The 17,249-nt window shown below is 47.6% G+C and overlaps 1 protein-coding gene across 1 annotated transcript; it reads left to right on the plus strand.

Annotated features, from left to right (window-relative positions):
* The first annotated feature begins 1,689 nt into the window (after positions 1–1,689).
* LOC123751421 (uncharacterized) lies at positions 1,690–6,942 on the plus strand. Its single transcript, XM_069338156.1, has 4 exons — positions 1,690–1,795; positions 1,978–2,145; positions 3,963–5,045; positions 5,141–6,942. The coding sequence occupies exons 1-4, from the start codon at positions 1,690–1,692 to the stop codon at positions 6,940–6,942; spliced, it is 3,159 nt and encodes a 1,052-aa protein (XP_069194257.1).
* Positions 6,943–17,249: the final 10,307 nt, after the last annotated feature.

Raw genomic sequence — 17,249 nt, forward strand, 5'->3', positions numbered from 1 at the left:
GGAAAAAGCGCTAAGCCATTACGCCTGTATAGCACTTGGAAAAGATCAGGATAAGGATTTACGGAAGGAACGGGGGGGGGGGGGGGGGGGGGGGAGGAATTTTGTGCCCAACCACTTTGACAGTCAGGGATTGAACGCCGACCTGCATGAAGCGAGATCGTCGCTCTACCGTCCAGCCCAAGTGGTTGAGCTGCACAGAAAGGGAGATAAAGAGAGAGAGAGAGGGAGATAGAGTAACAGACAGGGAGGGAGGCGGAGTATCACACACACACACACACACACACACACACACACACACACACACACACGCACGCACACACACACACACACACACACACACACACACACACACACACACACACACACACACACACGCACACACACACACACACACACACACACACACACACACACACACACACACACACACACACACACACACACACACACACACACACACACACACACACACACACACTCCAGGGGCCTCGTAGCCTGGTGGATAGCGCGCAGGACTCGTAATTCTGTGGCGCGGGTTCGATTCCCGCACGAGGCAGAAACAAATGGGCAAAGTTTCTTTCACCCTAAGTGCCCCTGTTACCTAGCAGTAAATAGGTACCTGGGAGTTAGTCAGCTGTCACGGGCTGCTTCCTGGGGTGTGTGTGTGTGTGGTGTGAAAAAAAAAATAGTAGTTAGTAAACAGTTGATTGACAGTTGAGAGGCGGGCCGAAAGAGCAAAGCTCAACCCCCGTAAAAACACAACTAGTAAACACACACACACACGCACACACACACACACACACACACACACACACACACACACACACACACACACACACACACACACACACACACACACACACACAATTAAAGTGAGAACACAGGCAGAGACTTGCATGGAATTCCAGCTGTGAGCTGTGCTTACAAAAAATAGGACTAGATATTCTCCCTTTATCAAGACCTCTGCAATATGTCAATTGAACTTGATTGAAGCTGTAAAAAATAATAAAAACCACTGACAATTACTATTTACCCAATTAATGCTCTGGACAAGTTATTTGTCTTCCTGTCCCTATCTAACAATCTAACAATCTAACACTCCCCACTATCCCCCATAGCTCTAGGTCCTGCCTCTCAAGATTACTTATCAGAACAAAATTTAACCACATTGAAGCCTAGAATTTCTAGGTTCTAACAAAGATTTTTAGAATGCAGTTCAGATACGTTTGAAGATAGACAGATAGACACTCACAGACAGAGAGATACAGAGATGGGCAGACGCAGCAAACAGAGACATACAAACATACAGGAAAGAGAAGTTGAGTAGCATGGACCGTTCTGTCTCCTGATTATTTTGGGTTGTATGGCTCCACTACAGCTGCTTCCTGGCCATGTTTATTCCACAGATGTCGTGGTCATTTCTCTCAGTCTTTTACCCCCTCTCCTGACTCTTCTTCCCCCCTTTCACCCCCTAAACCCCCCCCCCACTCCTGTTCTCCCAACTATCCTGTATCTCTCCCAATCATCCACTACTCCTGATCACCTATTTCCTCCTGATTGTTGAGCTCTGTGTGCTTTTGATATGGTTATGGGTGCTCTTCCTGATTGGCCCCCTTGTCCTTCCTGATCTTGCTCCCCCTCATCCCTCGCCTCATCTGCTGACCTTATATCCTCACTTCTCGCCTCATGATGACCACTGACCCCTCTTGGCTTCACCTTATTTATTGGGACAATTTTTCCCCTTACCACGACATATACTGTCTGGCCTTTTCTACTTTTAACTTCTTCCATCTTTGTGAGTTTTTTTCTACTTCTTACCTCTTGGTCTTCAGCTGCTCTCGACTCTTGACCTCTTCCATTCCCTATGTTCTTATTTCCTCCTCTTCCTTCCTTTTGTCTCTCTTATCTTCTCTTCCTCATGTCCTGTTTCTTCTCCTGATTTGGTTTTACCCCCTTTTCACCTCTTTTTTTCCCCAGCCCTATATTGTCGACTCCCTCTCCAATACACCTCTCCCACACCCCTTAACCTCTTCCACACCCTTGACCTCTCACTTACCACCGACCTCTCCCTGACCCTCGTAGCCGGCTGCTGGAACACCAAACCATTATCTGCTCGCCTAAAAATGCTCATTACTATTTCCATCGGTGATTAAACTACATTTAAATGAACCCATTTTCCTCTGGATTATTGGGACTTAATCTATCATTACAAAGGAAGATTTACCAATATCAATCGCCAAAGTTGTAATATATCTGTGTGGTAATGCTTATATTTTGAGGGGAAATCCATTTAGAATTGCAAAATCCACTTTTTATTCTTTAGTGAAGCGTGGGATAATGGCTGTATTTTCTATAATTAACTTGCTAGTTTTAAACAGAGCATACAAAAAACCTGTGTTAAATATAGCCTGCACAATCTATCTGGTTTCAGCTTTAAAAGTTGTCTTTGATGCAGTATTTGTCATATATTCATTCACACACACACACACACACACACATTTGAAACTATACACGGTTTCAAATGTAGATATGATAGAGTCCAGTAGGCTCAGGAATCTGTACACCGGTTGATTGACAGTTAAGAGGCGGGACCAAAGAGCCAGAGCTCAACTCCCGCAAGCACAACTAGATGAATACACACACAAAGAACTATCACATACAACACAAAAACACTAAATACAAGCAATACAACAGAGCTAGACCAACATTACTCCTAGTTTCTTATAGTCCAAACGCCAAGAGCTGTTGTCAAGCCGGGCAATACTTGACAAGTCTAACGAACAAACGGCAAGGAACTAAATGACTGAACCACAAATGAATACCACTCTAATATTCAGAAAAGTTGACGGAAAATTAGATTATAGATCTATTTCCCATCTATTTAAGGACACACAATGGATTATAAGGACCTGTTTTTTTAACAAACTTTGAGTACCGTAAATTAAGGTAAAAACAACATGGATTCAGATATATATATCTTCCTGCTCTCTCTCTCTCTCTCTCTCTCTCTCTCTCTCTCTCTCTCTCTCTCTCTCTCTCTCTCTCTCTCTCTCTCTCTCTGTAACTAATATCATGAGGTGACACATCTTCAGTAAAAAGACAGCTTCTCTCCCTAAATATAGGAACTCCCTAAATATAGGAAGGGAGCCGGTCGGCCGAGCGGACAGCACGCTGGACTTGTGATCCTGTGGTCCTGGGTTCGATCCCAGGCGCCGGCGAGAAACACTGGGCAGAGTTTCTTTCACCCTATGCGCCTGTTACCTAGCAGTAAAATAGGTACCTAGGTGTTAGTCAGCTGTCACGGGCTGCTTCCTGGGGGTGGAGGCCTGGTCGAGGACCGGGCCGCGGGGACACTAAAAAAAAACGAAATCATCTCAAGATAACCTCAAGATAACCCAAGACCTCAAAACCGCTACAGATTTGTAGCGGTTTTGGATATCCAAAAAGCCTTTGATAAATGGACTCACACACACAAAAATGCCAATAATCTTATAGTTCGTGGAAACTGGAACAAAAATATACCACCTGGATCAGCGACGGGATTACTGATGAGGAAACAACGAGAAACATTTAGCTGGAGAATCGTTTTACAGGACTGTGAAATGAAATGAAACAAGTTAGATGCCTCAGGGATTTGTTCTAAGCCTCAACCGGTTTTTATAATGATATATATGAACGATATAGGAACACGATTACCTCCACCCACTAAAAATAATCTTATTTAGCTACGAGAAACAAGGCAGATTGAATGAATTAATTTCATATCACTTGGGCTAGACGGTTGAGCGACGGTCTCGCTTCATGCAGGTCGGCGTTTAATCCTCTCGATCCTTCAAGTGCTTGAGCACCATTCTTTTCCCCCGTCCCATCCCAAATCTGCACAAAGCACTAGATAAGTATTTTTGGAACGAGTGTAAATTATTGCTGTTTGAATAATGTAGAAACAGTTGTATTTGTCGCAGTGCGTCTACCGATAGACGACGTCGCAGTGCGTCTACCGATAGACGACGTCGCAGTGCGTCTACCGATAGACGACGTCGCAGTGCGTCTACCGATAGACGACGTCGCAGTGCGTCTACCGATAGACGACGTCGCAGTGCGACTACCGGTAGACAACGTCGCAGTGCGTCTACCGATAGACGACGTCGCAGTGCGTCTACCGGTAGACGACGTCGCAGTGCGTCTACCGATAGACGACGTCGCAGTGCGTCTACCGGTAGACGACGTCGCAGTGCGTCTACCGATAGACGACGTCGCAGTGCGTCTACCGGTAGACGACGTCGCAGTGCGTCTACCGATAGACGACGTTACAGTGCGTCTACCGATAGACGACGTCGCAGTGCGTCTACCGATAGACGACGTTACAGTGCGTCTACCGATAGACGACGTCGCAGTGCGTCTACCGATAGACGACGTCGCAGTGCGTCTACCGGTAGACGACGTCGCAGTGCGTCTACCGATAGACGACGTCGCAGTGCGTCTACCGGTAGACGACGTCGCAGTGCGTCTACCGGTAGACGACGTCGCAGTGCGTCTACCGATAGACGACGTCGCAGTGCGTCTACCGGTAGACGACGTCGCAGTGCGTCTACCGATAGACGACGTCGCAGTGCGTCTACCGGTAGACGACGTCGCAGTGCGTCTACCGATAGACGACGTTACAGTGCGTCTACCGATAGACGACGTCGCAGTGCGTCTACCGATAGACGACGTTGCAGTACGTCTACCGATAGACGACGTCGCAGTGCGTCTACCGATAGACGACGTTGCAGTACGTCTACCGATAGACGACGTCGCAGTGCGTCTACCGATAGACGACGTTGCAGTACGTCTACCGATAGACGACGTCGCAGTGCGTCTACCAATAGACGACGTCGCAGTGCGTCTACCGATAGACGACGTCGCAGTGCGTCTACCGATAGACAACGTCGCAGTGCGTCTACCGATAGACGACGTCGCAGTGCGTCTACCGATAGACGACGTCGCAGTGCGTCTACCGATAGACGACGTCGCAGTGCGTCTTCCGATAGACGACGTCGCAGTGCGTCTACCGATAGACGACGTCGCAGTGCACGTCTACCGATAGACGACGTCGCAGTGCGTCTACCGATAGACGACGTTGCAGTACGTCTACCGATAGACGACGTCGCAGTGCGTCTACCGATAGACGACGTTGCAGTACGTCTACCGATAGACGACGTCGCAGTGCGTCTACCGATAGACGACGTTGCAGTACGTCTACCGATAGACGACGTCGCAGTGCGTCTACCGATAGACGACGTTGCAGTACGTCTACCGATAGACGACGTCGCAGTGCGTCTACCGATAGACGACGTTGCAGTACGTCTACCGATAGACGACGTCGCAGTGCGTCTACCGATAGACGACGTTGCAGTACGTCTACCGATAGACGACGTCGCAGTGCGTCTACCGATAGACGACGTTGCAGTACGTCTACCGATAGACGACGTCGCAGTGCGTCTACCGATAGACGACGTTGCAGTACGTCTACCGATAGACGACGTCGCAGTGCGTCTACCGATAGACGACGTTGCAGTACGTCTACCGATAGACGACGTCGCAGTGCGTCTACCGATAGACGACGTTGCAGTACGTCTACCGATAGACGACGTCGCAGTGCGTCTACCGATAGACGACGTTGCAGTACGTCTACCGATAGACGACGTCGCAGTGCGTCTACCGATAGACGACGTTGCAGTACGTCTACCGATAGACGACGTCGCAGTGCGTCTACCGATAGACGACGTTGCAGTACGTCTACCGATAGACGACGTCGCAGTGCGTCTACCGATAGACGACGTTGCAGTACGTCTACCGATAGACGACGTCGCAGTGCGTCTACCGATAGACGACGTTGCAGTACGTCTACCGATAGACGACGTCGCAGTGCGTCTACCGATAGACGACGTTGCAGTACGTCTACCGATAGACGACGTCGCAGTGCGTCTACCGATAGACGACGTTGCAGTACGTCTACCGATAGACGACGTCGCAGTGCGTCTACCGATAGACGACGTTGCAGTGCGTCTACCGATAGACGACGTCGCAGTGCGTCTACCGATAGACGACGTCGCAGTGCGTCTACCGATAGACGACGTCGCAGTGCGTCTACCGATAGACGACGTCGCAGTGCGTCTACCGATAGACGACGTAGCAGTGCGTCTACCGATAGACGACGTCGCAGTGCGTCTACCGATAGACGACGTAGCAGTGCGTCTACCGATAGACGACGTCGCAGTACGTCTACCGATAGACGACGTCGCAGTGCGTCTACCAATAGACGACGTTGCAGTACGTCTACCGATAGACGACGTCGCAGTGCGTCTACCGATAGACGACGTTGCAGTACGTCTACCGATAGACGACGTCGCAGTGCGTCTACCGATAGACGACGTTGCAGTACGTCTACCGATAGACGACGTCGCAGTGCGTCTACCGATAGACGACGTCGCAGTACGTCTACCGATAGACGACGTAGCAGTGCGTCTACCGATAGACGACGTCGCAGTACGTCTACCGATAGACGACGTAGCAGTGCGTCTACCGATAGACGACGTTGCAGTACGTCTACCGATAGACGACGTCGCAGTGCGTCTACCGATAGACGACGTTGCAGTACGTCTACCGATAGACGACGTCGCAGTGCGTCTACCGATAGACGACGTTGCAGTACGTCTACCGATAGACGACGTCGCAGTGCGTCTACCTGATAGACGACGTCGCAGTACGTCTACCGATAGACAACGTCGCAGTGCGTCGAATGGCAGTACTGGTACTTGCGATAATTTTTTTCCCCAGCGGGAGTGGAGGATGATGAGAGCCTTATGTTGTTCCATCGTAAGCTTCTCCCCCAGATCAAACACCAGAAATTCCCAGCAGCATCAAAAGGAGCCACCAAGCCGGGGAGACGGTGTCATATAAAAGTTAGACTAAGAGTTTACGCTCTCCATGTACACTCACTCTCTCACTGGTTTACATATCAGTCTCACTACTCCTTTTTTTTAATTATTTTTGTAATGAAATTATTCCATTCTTGATTTAACCTTTTCCTTCTCTCATTTATAGTTAACATCGTGAAATAATATTCTTTCTTCTCTGGTGTTGTCACTCCTTTCCCGTCTCTTCCATAAGCGTTGTCTCCTTTTGCCTCTCTCTCCCTCTCTCTCCACTCTTCTCTCTCTTCCCCCCCCCCTCTCTCCCACCCAAGCTACACACACTGCTGAACTCATTAGAGGATTAACAACAGAACTTTGAGGCCAATTTCTTATAGTGTGTGTGAGAGGATGCAGGCAGACAATCCCACACACAGGCTTCAACACAGAGGAGTTCAACCCTCTAACCTGCTCGGCTTTAAAGCTGTGTTGAGTTACTGGAGAATTAAATACCTTGCGTAAATTAGGATGTATCTCATGTGAGTTAAACTGCCGCGCGAGAGTTTGTAGGGCATCTAACGATTGCTTTATACGTTTGGGTTGAATAAATGATATTTGATGAAATATCTGTGGCCAAAATGGTCACGAGGGGTATTGGGTTAAGGGTCAGACGACATCCAATACTTTTGGACAGTCAGTGTGGTCGAGTGGTTATTGTAGTGGACACGCCAAGGGGGCATGGAGGCCCCTGGCTGACCGGGTTCGAACCTTTCAGAGGTCAAGAGTGTTCTGATGCATGTTGGCTTGGGGGCCATTCAAACTTGTCGCTACAAGGGGACCCTAGAGCGGCAAGTTCTCTATTCCAGCGCCTCAGTGTGGCGATCCAGAGGGGGAATGCCCGCTGCGTCCTCGGTTCCTGCCCGGCGTCGGAGGAGTTCGAAGAAATCTATAAACTCTAGGAAACAAACTTTCCGTAATTTCCTCCTAATGTTCACTTTTTATAAACAATCAGCTATGTAAATATATATATGTGTGTGTGTGTGTGTGTGTGTGTGTGTGTGTAGAGAGAGAGAGAGAAAGAGAGAGAGAGAGAGAGAGAGAGAGAGAAAGAGAGAAAGAGAGAAAGAGAGAGAGAGAGAGAGAGAGAGAGAGAGAGAGAGAGAGAGAGAGAGAGAGAGAGAGAGAGAGAGAGAGAGAGAGAGAGAGAGAGAGAGAGAGAGAGAGAGGGGGGGTATTTAAGACTTGAATCACAAGTACTGTGTGTAAACAGAGACATCTCGTATTTCAGCTTTAATACAACGCTAGTCTGCATGAATGGGTCTTTAATGCAAGTAATTCATATATTTGTCAGGAATGTTGTGGCCTTTTTAAATACGATTTTTACGAGTATGACAGGATGGGTGTGTGTGTGTGGTGGGGGGAGGTAGGAGGGATGTCTATGGGTGTGGGTGGTTTGGGGGGGGGGGTAGGTTGGGTGTGTGGGTGGTTGGGGGGGGTAGGTTGGGTGTGTGTGGGTGGGGCTGGGACAGGCTGGGTGCAGATGGGCGAAGGTATTAGTGATAGCATACTTTTAATTACTCAGAAATACTACCATAACTACCATTTAATAACGATCTCCCTCCAGGTAAAGACTGCCACCTGAACTCCCACACTTGCTACAGTGAAGCTACACTGACGTCGTCAAAGCACTGTCCAACAACTTTATTACAGTCGTTAATAGTATCAGTTTTCCGCCGGGTTGGTTCCTTACTGACTCGGCCTCTTCAGTAAATAAATCCAAATAAATACAATCAATTGTCAGTAAAGCTTTGTGGGAACAGAACAAAGCGCAGTGTCGCAAATGGGCTCTTCTCTACCACTTAGATAACCTAATCTGGGTAACCATTTTTTTTCTGGAAAACCATTTACCATTTTTGGGTAACGAGATTGACTCAGTGAATCCTTTGACTCCGTGAATCCTTCCACCAGTACTGCATCATTACCACATATATAACTGAGCACTGAATGCCCTTACAGTCTTGACACTAAATGAATTAGAAAATCCGAAGTAGCTGTGATGACGATTCGAATCTATGAATAGGGTGTTCCCCAGACACACATATACACTGTAGATGACTAGACCACAACATGATCTGGAGCGTATGACTGGGTCCACCCAGCACATAGGTTCAAATCGTCATCATAGCTCCTACGGATTCTTTCACTGACACAGTCACGTTAGTGCCCTTCCTCTGTGTGTATTGAATTGATGATGCGGTGTGAGCCTCTATTGAGCTCTAGAGTGCGTTGTGTATTGGAGGAAAGCTGCAACCGGTTACTCTCGCATAGTTTCGTTGCTAATAGCCTGCATAGTGACCACCATGGGGGACTGGTGTTGTTGCTGGCGGTGGCAAGGAGTTAAAGTAATCTGTCCTCCCCTTCACACACTCCTTCTTCTGCTGTGCCCTTTCATCTGAAGTTGTTCCTTCATTTTACAGTGTCTCCCTCTCATTTCTTGCATACCTCTACCCTTCCAACCTGCTCTTACCCCTCCCTCCAATCTCCAAACTCCCTCCTATCCCTCCTATCCCTCCCTCCTAGCCTTCCCACCCCTCCTTCTTCTTTTCCCTTCCTCTGGGACAAGAGGCAACTCCTTCGTTTTATTTTGAGAAAGAAATACATTAATGATTAGCTCATGTACCCCAGAGAATTGGAATGTCTAAGCGCTATATGGCCGTTGCCGGAGAAGGGGGGGGGGAGGGTTAGTTGGGGATTCATAGGGAGGGGTGGCTGGGGTTTGGAAGTGGGGTGGAGTGGGGGGGGACGTACTGGAGAACGGGTGGCACGGGGTTACTTTGTTGTTGATTGTTGTTAATGATTCGCTACCTGGAATGTAAAATTCCAAGTATCACGGGCTATGGTGAGCCCGTAGGCCTTTCACGGGGATACTAGTGGAATGAAAGCCATCTTTAGAGCGAACTGGAAGAGTATAGACTACAAGATGTGGGAGGGGGGGTATATGGGAGGAACTGGGAGTGAGCAGTCCAGTGGATACGTGCGCGCGCACCAACAGAACTGTGTTTTATTTGTTGACTAAACTACACACTAGAAAGTGAAAGGACGACGACGTTTCGGTCCGTCTTGGACCATTCTCAAGTTGATTGTCGATTGTGTTTTATTTGAGGATGAAGACTTGCGAAGCCAGTGTGGGGCTTTTGAGGCTTCATAAAGGCTTCATAAAATCACGTAGAAGACTGAAAGGCTTCTGAAAGTTTATTGAAACGTAGTAATTTGCACAGGCAAAGTGGGGTTGGTGAACGAGGCTTTTATAGGAGTCCGGAAGCTATTGGAGACTTTTAAGTGACTTTGCAGGCCATTGAAGGATTTTAAAGGCTTTACAGGGACACGGAAGCTAGGATTCCATAACCCTGTAAAGATTTACGTTTTTTAACCCTGTAAATCCTGTTTACAGGATTCTGTGGCTCTTTAGTGGTCAATAGAATATTCTGAAGGCTTTGGGAGACTATTGGAAACTTCGGAAACCTTTCTTTGTAGGACTGAAGGGTTTATTAGGTTGTTGTTGCTTATAGAGGGCTGTTGTGGTTCAGGAAGAGTTGGTGTGGCTTAGGTAGGATCGTGGTATACTATGGAGGGTTGTAGTGTCCTATGGAGGGTTGTAGTATCCTATGGAGGGGTTGTAGTAACAGCTGTCTAACTCCCAGGTACCTATTTACTGATAGGTAACAGGGGCATTCAGGGTGGAAAGAAATTTTGCCCATTTGTTTCTGCCTAGTCCGGGAATCGATCCTGGGCCACAGGATTACGAGTCCCGCGCACTGTCCACTGAGCTACCAGACCTCTTAATGTGTGTGTGTACGTGTGTGTGTGTGTGTGTGTGTGTGTGTGTGTGTGTGTGTGTGTGTGTGTGTGTGTGTGTGTGTGTGTGTGTGTGTGTGTGTGTGTGTGTGTGTGTGTGAGTTACGGCCCAGCTCTGCAAGGCATATTAAACACGATTGGCGCAGTGTAGTCGTCGCCGTTTTGCTTCTATTGTGTTGCGTTTCTTTACACTGCTGAATTTTGTTACTTCTTTTAATGAAGTCATTTGTACCATCTATTACCCAGTTATTGGTACAACTGTTTGCCTCTTGCGTTACTCTGTGAAAACAAGATTGAATCATTGATAAATATGAATTTAGAACGAAACGTTAACGAAGCCTACCGTAATCACCCTTGGTAATAATTGGGGTAGTTAAGAGCCGTAGTTTGGTGGCGTGTTTAGTGGTTTGTGATTGGCCAATTAATCCCGTCGTTGTTATACTGACTGGGAGGAGCCCCTCTATTGATTCATGGTCTGGTTCCTCTGCCCCAGTATTCCCATTTCTTGTCTCCCTTTTCTACGCCATTAGGGTTGTTTTAATATAACAGAAAAGGGGGGGGGGGGTGGAGAATGAGAGTAAAGGGGAAGAAGAAGGAAGAGGGGGAAGAGGAGAAGAAGCACGAGGGAAGGTGGAAGTGGAAAGGGCATTAGAAAGATACAGCAAAAGAGGAAACAAGGAAAGATTCCCTGTTCAGAAACAGGGAATAGTGAGAAGGAAGGCGGACCGGAGAACAAGAGAGACGAAGCAGGGAAGAGAGGAGCCGGGGAGAGGGGAGTAAGGAGAGTGAGGGAGAGTGAGGGAGAGGAAGGGTCAAATATTTCCCCTCACCAACACACACTGTCACTAAGTTTATCATAACACCGCCAATTTGATTAGAATGGGCGAATGGTAAGAGACGGAGGAGGGAGGGAAGAGGAAGAGGAAAATGAGGAGGGAGAGGAGATAGTGTAGGAGAAGATGCTGGACTAAGAGGAAGAGAAGATGGTATAATTACCTAAGAGTGACTAGGAGGGAGTAGGAGTCCAGCTGTTCCTGACCCGCCTCCTGTTGTGGGCCGTCTTGGGTTATAACTTAATTATTCTAACGGTAGCGTAGGAGCAGAAGGAAGCGGAGGAGGAGGAGGAGGAGAAGAAGTAGAATGAGGAGGAGGAGCAGAAGGAGGAGGGAGGAGGAGGGAGGAGAGGAATGTGTAGGTGGTGAGTTATATTCTTTGGTATTTGATTAATATTCAATTTATATTATTTCCTTTCTTCCTTGCGAAGTGTGTGCTTACCTAGATGCTCTCAGTAATCAATCTCGCTACACACCGAAAGATCTCTCCCCCTGCATCCCATTCACCCGTATGCTGACTTAACCTAACTTCCCTTTCTCTCTCTCTCTCTCTCTCTCTCTCTCTCTCTCTCTCTCTCTCTCTCTCTCTCTCTCTCTCTCTCTCTCTCTCTCTCTCTCTCTCTCTCTCTCTCTCTCTTTCTCTCTCTCTTTCTCTCTTTCTCTCTTTCTTTCTCTCTTTCTCTCTCTCTTTCTCTTTCTCTCTTTCTCTCTTTCTCTCTCTTTCTCTCTCTTTCTCTCTCTTTCTCTCTCTCTCTCTCTCTCTCTCTCTCTCTCTCTCTCTCTCTCTCTTTCTCAGCACAGAATATTTGAGCTAAGCTTAGGATGGAGACCTATTTCATGATCTCCATCTGCACACTGGGAATAGCTTTTTTAAGGCGCGTTATGAGGTTACCAGAAAGACAAATTGGGTGTTTACAGCGTTTTATACCGACCGGTCAAGGGTTCACTGTGTTGTAAGCCCCGCACTGCTTAACCTAGTTGTTGTGTTGTAAATCCACACAACTTGGTGATGTAGTTTACACAACACTGGGCTGTGTTTTGTCTGAACTTCACAGCACTGGCAAGGTTAGCTGTGTTATTAGCTCACAGGAGGCGTGTTGGTTGGACCATAAGCTCACAGAAGGAGTGCTGGTTGTACCATAAGCTCACATCCTCAACATGACATCAATAACTCAGGATCTACCCAAAAGCAACCAATATTTTAACCATGTCACTACAACCATCCCAAGACAACCACCAAACAACAGCTGTCCTACAACAACTATTACACATCCCATAACGAGCATCTGTGTATGTATAAACACCACATATATACAGAGAGAGAGAGAGAGAGAGAGAGAGAGAGAGAGAGAGAGAGAGAGAGAGAGAGAGAGAGAGAGAGAGAGAGAGAATCAATACAATAGCCGTAAGCAAAGAACATTGTTCCCAGAATTAGTGAAAAGAAGATTGCTATTTATCGAGTTACCCACCAAGACAGCGGTTATTATCTATTCTCAAGAAGGTAACCCACAATAGTCGACTAACTCCCGGGTCTCTAAATACTACAAGCTGAACAGTTGCATCAGGTTCAAGGAGACGTGCCCAGTCTCGTTCTACCCGGAAATCGAACTCAGAATTAATCGGTTGAGAGTTGATTAAGCATTTACTTACACCTGCTTACGAAAACCTGTAAATCTTCAAACAATCATGACGGATTTGTCTATTTTTCAATTTACTAATTTGGCATCAACACAATCCAAAATACCCGAGAAGCGTTCAGTGTTAGTATGTAGCAAATCGCACATGAGAGACAGCAGCGACTGTGAAACTTTTCAGGTAGCACAAGTTATAGTTGGTACAATATTTCCACTGAATCGGGTTGTTCATCCTATCTTGAGTACCATACTTAAACCACACACGACTGTACACAGGACCAGACATTCCCGCATTTCCTTAAACAGGACCCCACAAGACCACGCAGGTCCATTCACGACCATTCAACTTTACACGGGACTACAGATCACTACTCGCGATTATACAGAAGCACACAGGACCAGATTTCCCTGCACAGGACCAGATTTCCCTGCACAGCACCAGATTTCCCTGCACAGGACCAGATCTCCCTGCACAGGACCACACCGAACAACATAATACCATCAAACAATCCCATTCAAGCAACATACCCTTCACTTATTCAAGGACATATGTCGTCCAGCGAGCATTCATTCCTCGCCCGACCCGGATACGGAAGAAATTTTCTCATTTCATTAACCTGGGCACTAGCAGACTTGAACCACGGACCCCCCCCCCCCCCACACGTGTCTGAGGCCCAAGCTCAATCGATCGTGCTATTGAGGGGTCTTACAGATCTGGAAGCGTATCCGGAAGATAGCGGGTAAATTCGTTCCCGATGTTTCACCGGTCCTTCACCTCCATGATACTCTTGTGGCGGACCCGTTGCAGGTCGCTTCCGTGCTGGGTTCCCACTTTTCTTCTGTTAGCTCTGGTCTTCATCTTCCCCAATCTTTTCTTCTTCGTAAACCTGTCCTTGAGTCTCGTCCTTTAGATTTCTTCACTCGTCTTCAACTTCCCTATAATGATCCCTTCTCTCTCTCTCTGAACTTCGTTCAGCCCTGGCAGAACGAAGTTCTGCGGTTCTACGGCGGCGGGCTCCGATGGTATTCACTATGAGATGCTTCGCCATCTCCCTCCGTGCACGTTTCAGTATTTACTGAGTCTGTATAATCGGATCTGGGAGTCGTCGTCAGTCCCTGAGGACTGGCTCGATGCCGTTGTCCTCCCTGTTCGCAAACCGGGGTCTCTGGGTACTTCCCCTAAGGACTTTCGCCCTATTGCTCTCACAAGTTGTGTCTGCAAACTCTTTGAACGTATGGTTAACGTTCGTCTGATGTGGTTCCTGGAACACCATCACCTCCTCTCCCCTTCTCAATTTGGTTTCCGCAAGTGCCGCAGCACGACAGATGTCCTGGTGAACTTGGAGGTCTATATTCGTACTGCTTTTGCTGCGAAGACCTCCGTTGTTGCCGTCCTTTTTGACCTGGAAAAGGCTTACGACACCACTTGGAGATATCATATTCTATCTCAACTTCATTCTTTTGGCCTTCGTGGTCATCTCCCTCTCTTTCTCCGCAGCTTCCTCTCCCGTCGTTCCTTTCGGGTGCGCCTTGGTACCGCTCTCTCTGCCTCTTTTCAGCAATACGAAGGTGTGCCCCAGGGTAGTGTTCTGAGCACTACTCTTTTACTGGTTGCCCTCAATAGTCTTCTTTCTTCTCTTCCTTTTGGTGTCTTCTCCGCTCTCTATGTCGATGATCTTACCCTTTGCTGTCAGGGTGATGATTCGCCTCTCCTTCAGCGCCGGCTTCAACTTGCAATTGATGCCGTGTCGTCTTAGGCCACCGATGATAGCTTCAAGTTCTCTACTTCTAAGACTTGTGCCATGACTTTTACGCGGAAACGGGTTGTTCTTCGTCCCTCTTTGTCACTTTATGGTCATCCCCTTGAATACAAAGATTCCGCAAAGCTTTTGGGGTTATTCCTTGACACTCGTTTGTCTTGGTCTCCCCATATCTCTTACCTCCGTGTTGAGTGCTCTAAGGCCCTTACCCTCCTTCGGGTCTTGTCCCATACTTCTTGGGGAGCAGATAGGCGCACTCTCCTTGCTTTACATTCCTCTCTTGTCCTGTCTAAGCTCGATTATGGTTGCCCTGCTTACTCGTCTGCTTCTCCTTCTACTCTTCGCCGTCTCGATGCTTTGCACCATACTGGGTTGCGCCTCAGTTCTGGTGCCTTTCGTTCGACTCCCAGTCCTTAGCATTGTATGTTGACACTGGCTTCCTGTCTCTCCAGGACCGCCGTGATCGCTACTGTCTTCGCTATCTTGCGCGGTCCTTACAACATCCTTCCTCTCGCCTCTGTCGTGCTTTAACTTTTACCCCTCCTGCGGTTCCTGTTCCTCTTCACCACCTCCCTCTTTCTGTCCGGTTATCTCGCCTCCAGGATTCTCTTTCCATTCGTATTTCTAATGTTTCTCCTCGTGTTGTTCCTTCTTTGCCCCCGTGGAGAGTCCCTCTTCCGCAGTTTTGTACTCCCTTGACCTGTATCACTAAAACTTTTACCCCTCCTACGGTTCTAAAACGCCTTCTCCTTGAGCACTTTTCTTCTCACTCCTGCTCCGTTTCTGTCTTCACCGATGGGTCTAAGTCGGCGGACGGTGTTGGCTACTCTCTTGTTTTTCCTGATCGCACTTATATGTGTCGCTTACCTCCGGAGACTAGCATCTTTCCAGCGGAACTTTATGCTATTCTCACTGCTCTTCGTCTCCTGCTTTCTCGTTGTCAGTCCTCCTTTGTAGTTTTTGTTGACTCTCGTAGTGCCCTCATGGCACTCGGGTCCTTTAATCCGGTTCATCCAGTAGTAGTCGAGATCCAGCATTGCCTGTTTCTTGTTCACAGTGAATTTAAGTCGGTTGAGTTTTGTTGGGTTCCCAGCCATATTGGTGTGTCTTTAAATGAGCGTGCGGATGCTGCCGCCAAGGAAGCTGTCCACTCTTGTCCCATCTCTCGTAAAGGCATTCCGTATTCCGACTTTTACCCGGTTATCCATTCCTCATTCCTTACCCGTTGGCAGGCTTCTTGGTTGTCTCTTACTAGTAACAAGCTACGTACTCTTAAATGTTGTGTTTCCTCGTGGCCGTCCTCCTGCCACCGTAACCGGCGGTGGGAAACAGCTCTGGCGAGATTGCGTATTGGCCATACTCGCTTAACCCATGGTCACTTGATGGAGCGCCGCCCTGCTCCTTATTGTCCTAGTTGCATTGTCCCTCTTACGGTCGTGCATGTCCTTCTTGAATGTCCTGACTTCCAGGACGAGCGTGTGTCTTGCTTTCCGACCGCCCCTCGCGGTCACCTGTCCCTCAATAGAATTCTTGGTGACTCGGATACTTTTGATATCGTTCGCCTTATGCGTCTTTGTTCTCGTATTGGCATCCTTGGTGATATTTAGCGCCCTCTGATTATTTTGCGCATTTGATGGTGCTACATAGCCTTCCCGGTTTGGTGCCTTCTTTTGATAATTACTTACTTGAGGGGTCTTAATAAGGAAAAGTTCGGCTCACGTCTCCTAGAGCCCAAGAGAATGGAATGTTATTTCGACGGAAGTGTGGATAGCAATTTATATGTTTTCACAACGAACAAGATATAGGAGAAATCAAATCATCTCAGCCTATATATATATCTCCTATCCATTTTGGAATATCTCCTATCCATTTTGGGATATCTTCTATCCATTTTGGGATATCTCCTATCCATTTTGGGATATCTTCTATCCATTTTGGGATATCTCCTACCCATTTTGGGATATCTCCTATCCATTTTTGGATATCTCCTATCCATTTTGGGATATCTCCTATCCATTTTGGGATATCTCCTATCCATTGGATCACAAATGGTAGTAATGCTATAGATAAAGAAATCAAACAAAGATACGAGAAAGAGAGAATAAAAAGAGAAATAGAGAGAATGGACAAAGTGCCAAAGAGAGAGAGACAATGACACACATTTCTCAGAGTGCCTAACAATCCCGAGCCATTTCGCTGGCACTCTCTCTCTCCTCTGGCTATTAATAAGACAATATGCGTGTCCAAACCACTCACAACCCATGTCTAATTGGC

This window comes from Procambarus clarkii, chromosome 39 (assembly GCF_040958095.1).
Source record: "Procambarus clarkii isolate CNS0578487 chromosome 39, FALCON_Pclarkii_2.0, whole genome shotgun sequence".
Classification (NCBI taxonomy): domain Eukaryota; kingdom Metazoa; phylum Arthropoda; class Malacostraca; order Decapoda; family Cambaridae; genus Procambarus; species Procambarus clarkii.

Bases quoted from the DNA above. Each gene is read 5' to 3' on its own strand.
- LOC123751421 (XM_069338156.1), top strand. From the start codon at position 1,690: ATGACCACTGACCCCTCTTGGCTTCACCTTATTTATTGGGACAATTTT. The intron at 1,796-1,977 runs GTGAGTTTTTTT...TTTTTTCCCCAG, and splicing joins TTTTAACTTCTTCCATCTTT to CCCTATATTGTCGACTCCCT. The intron at 5,046-5,140 runs GTCTACCGATAG...GTCTACCGATAG, and splicing joins GATAGACGACGTCGCAGTGC to ACGACGTCGCAGTGCGTCTA.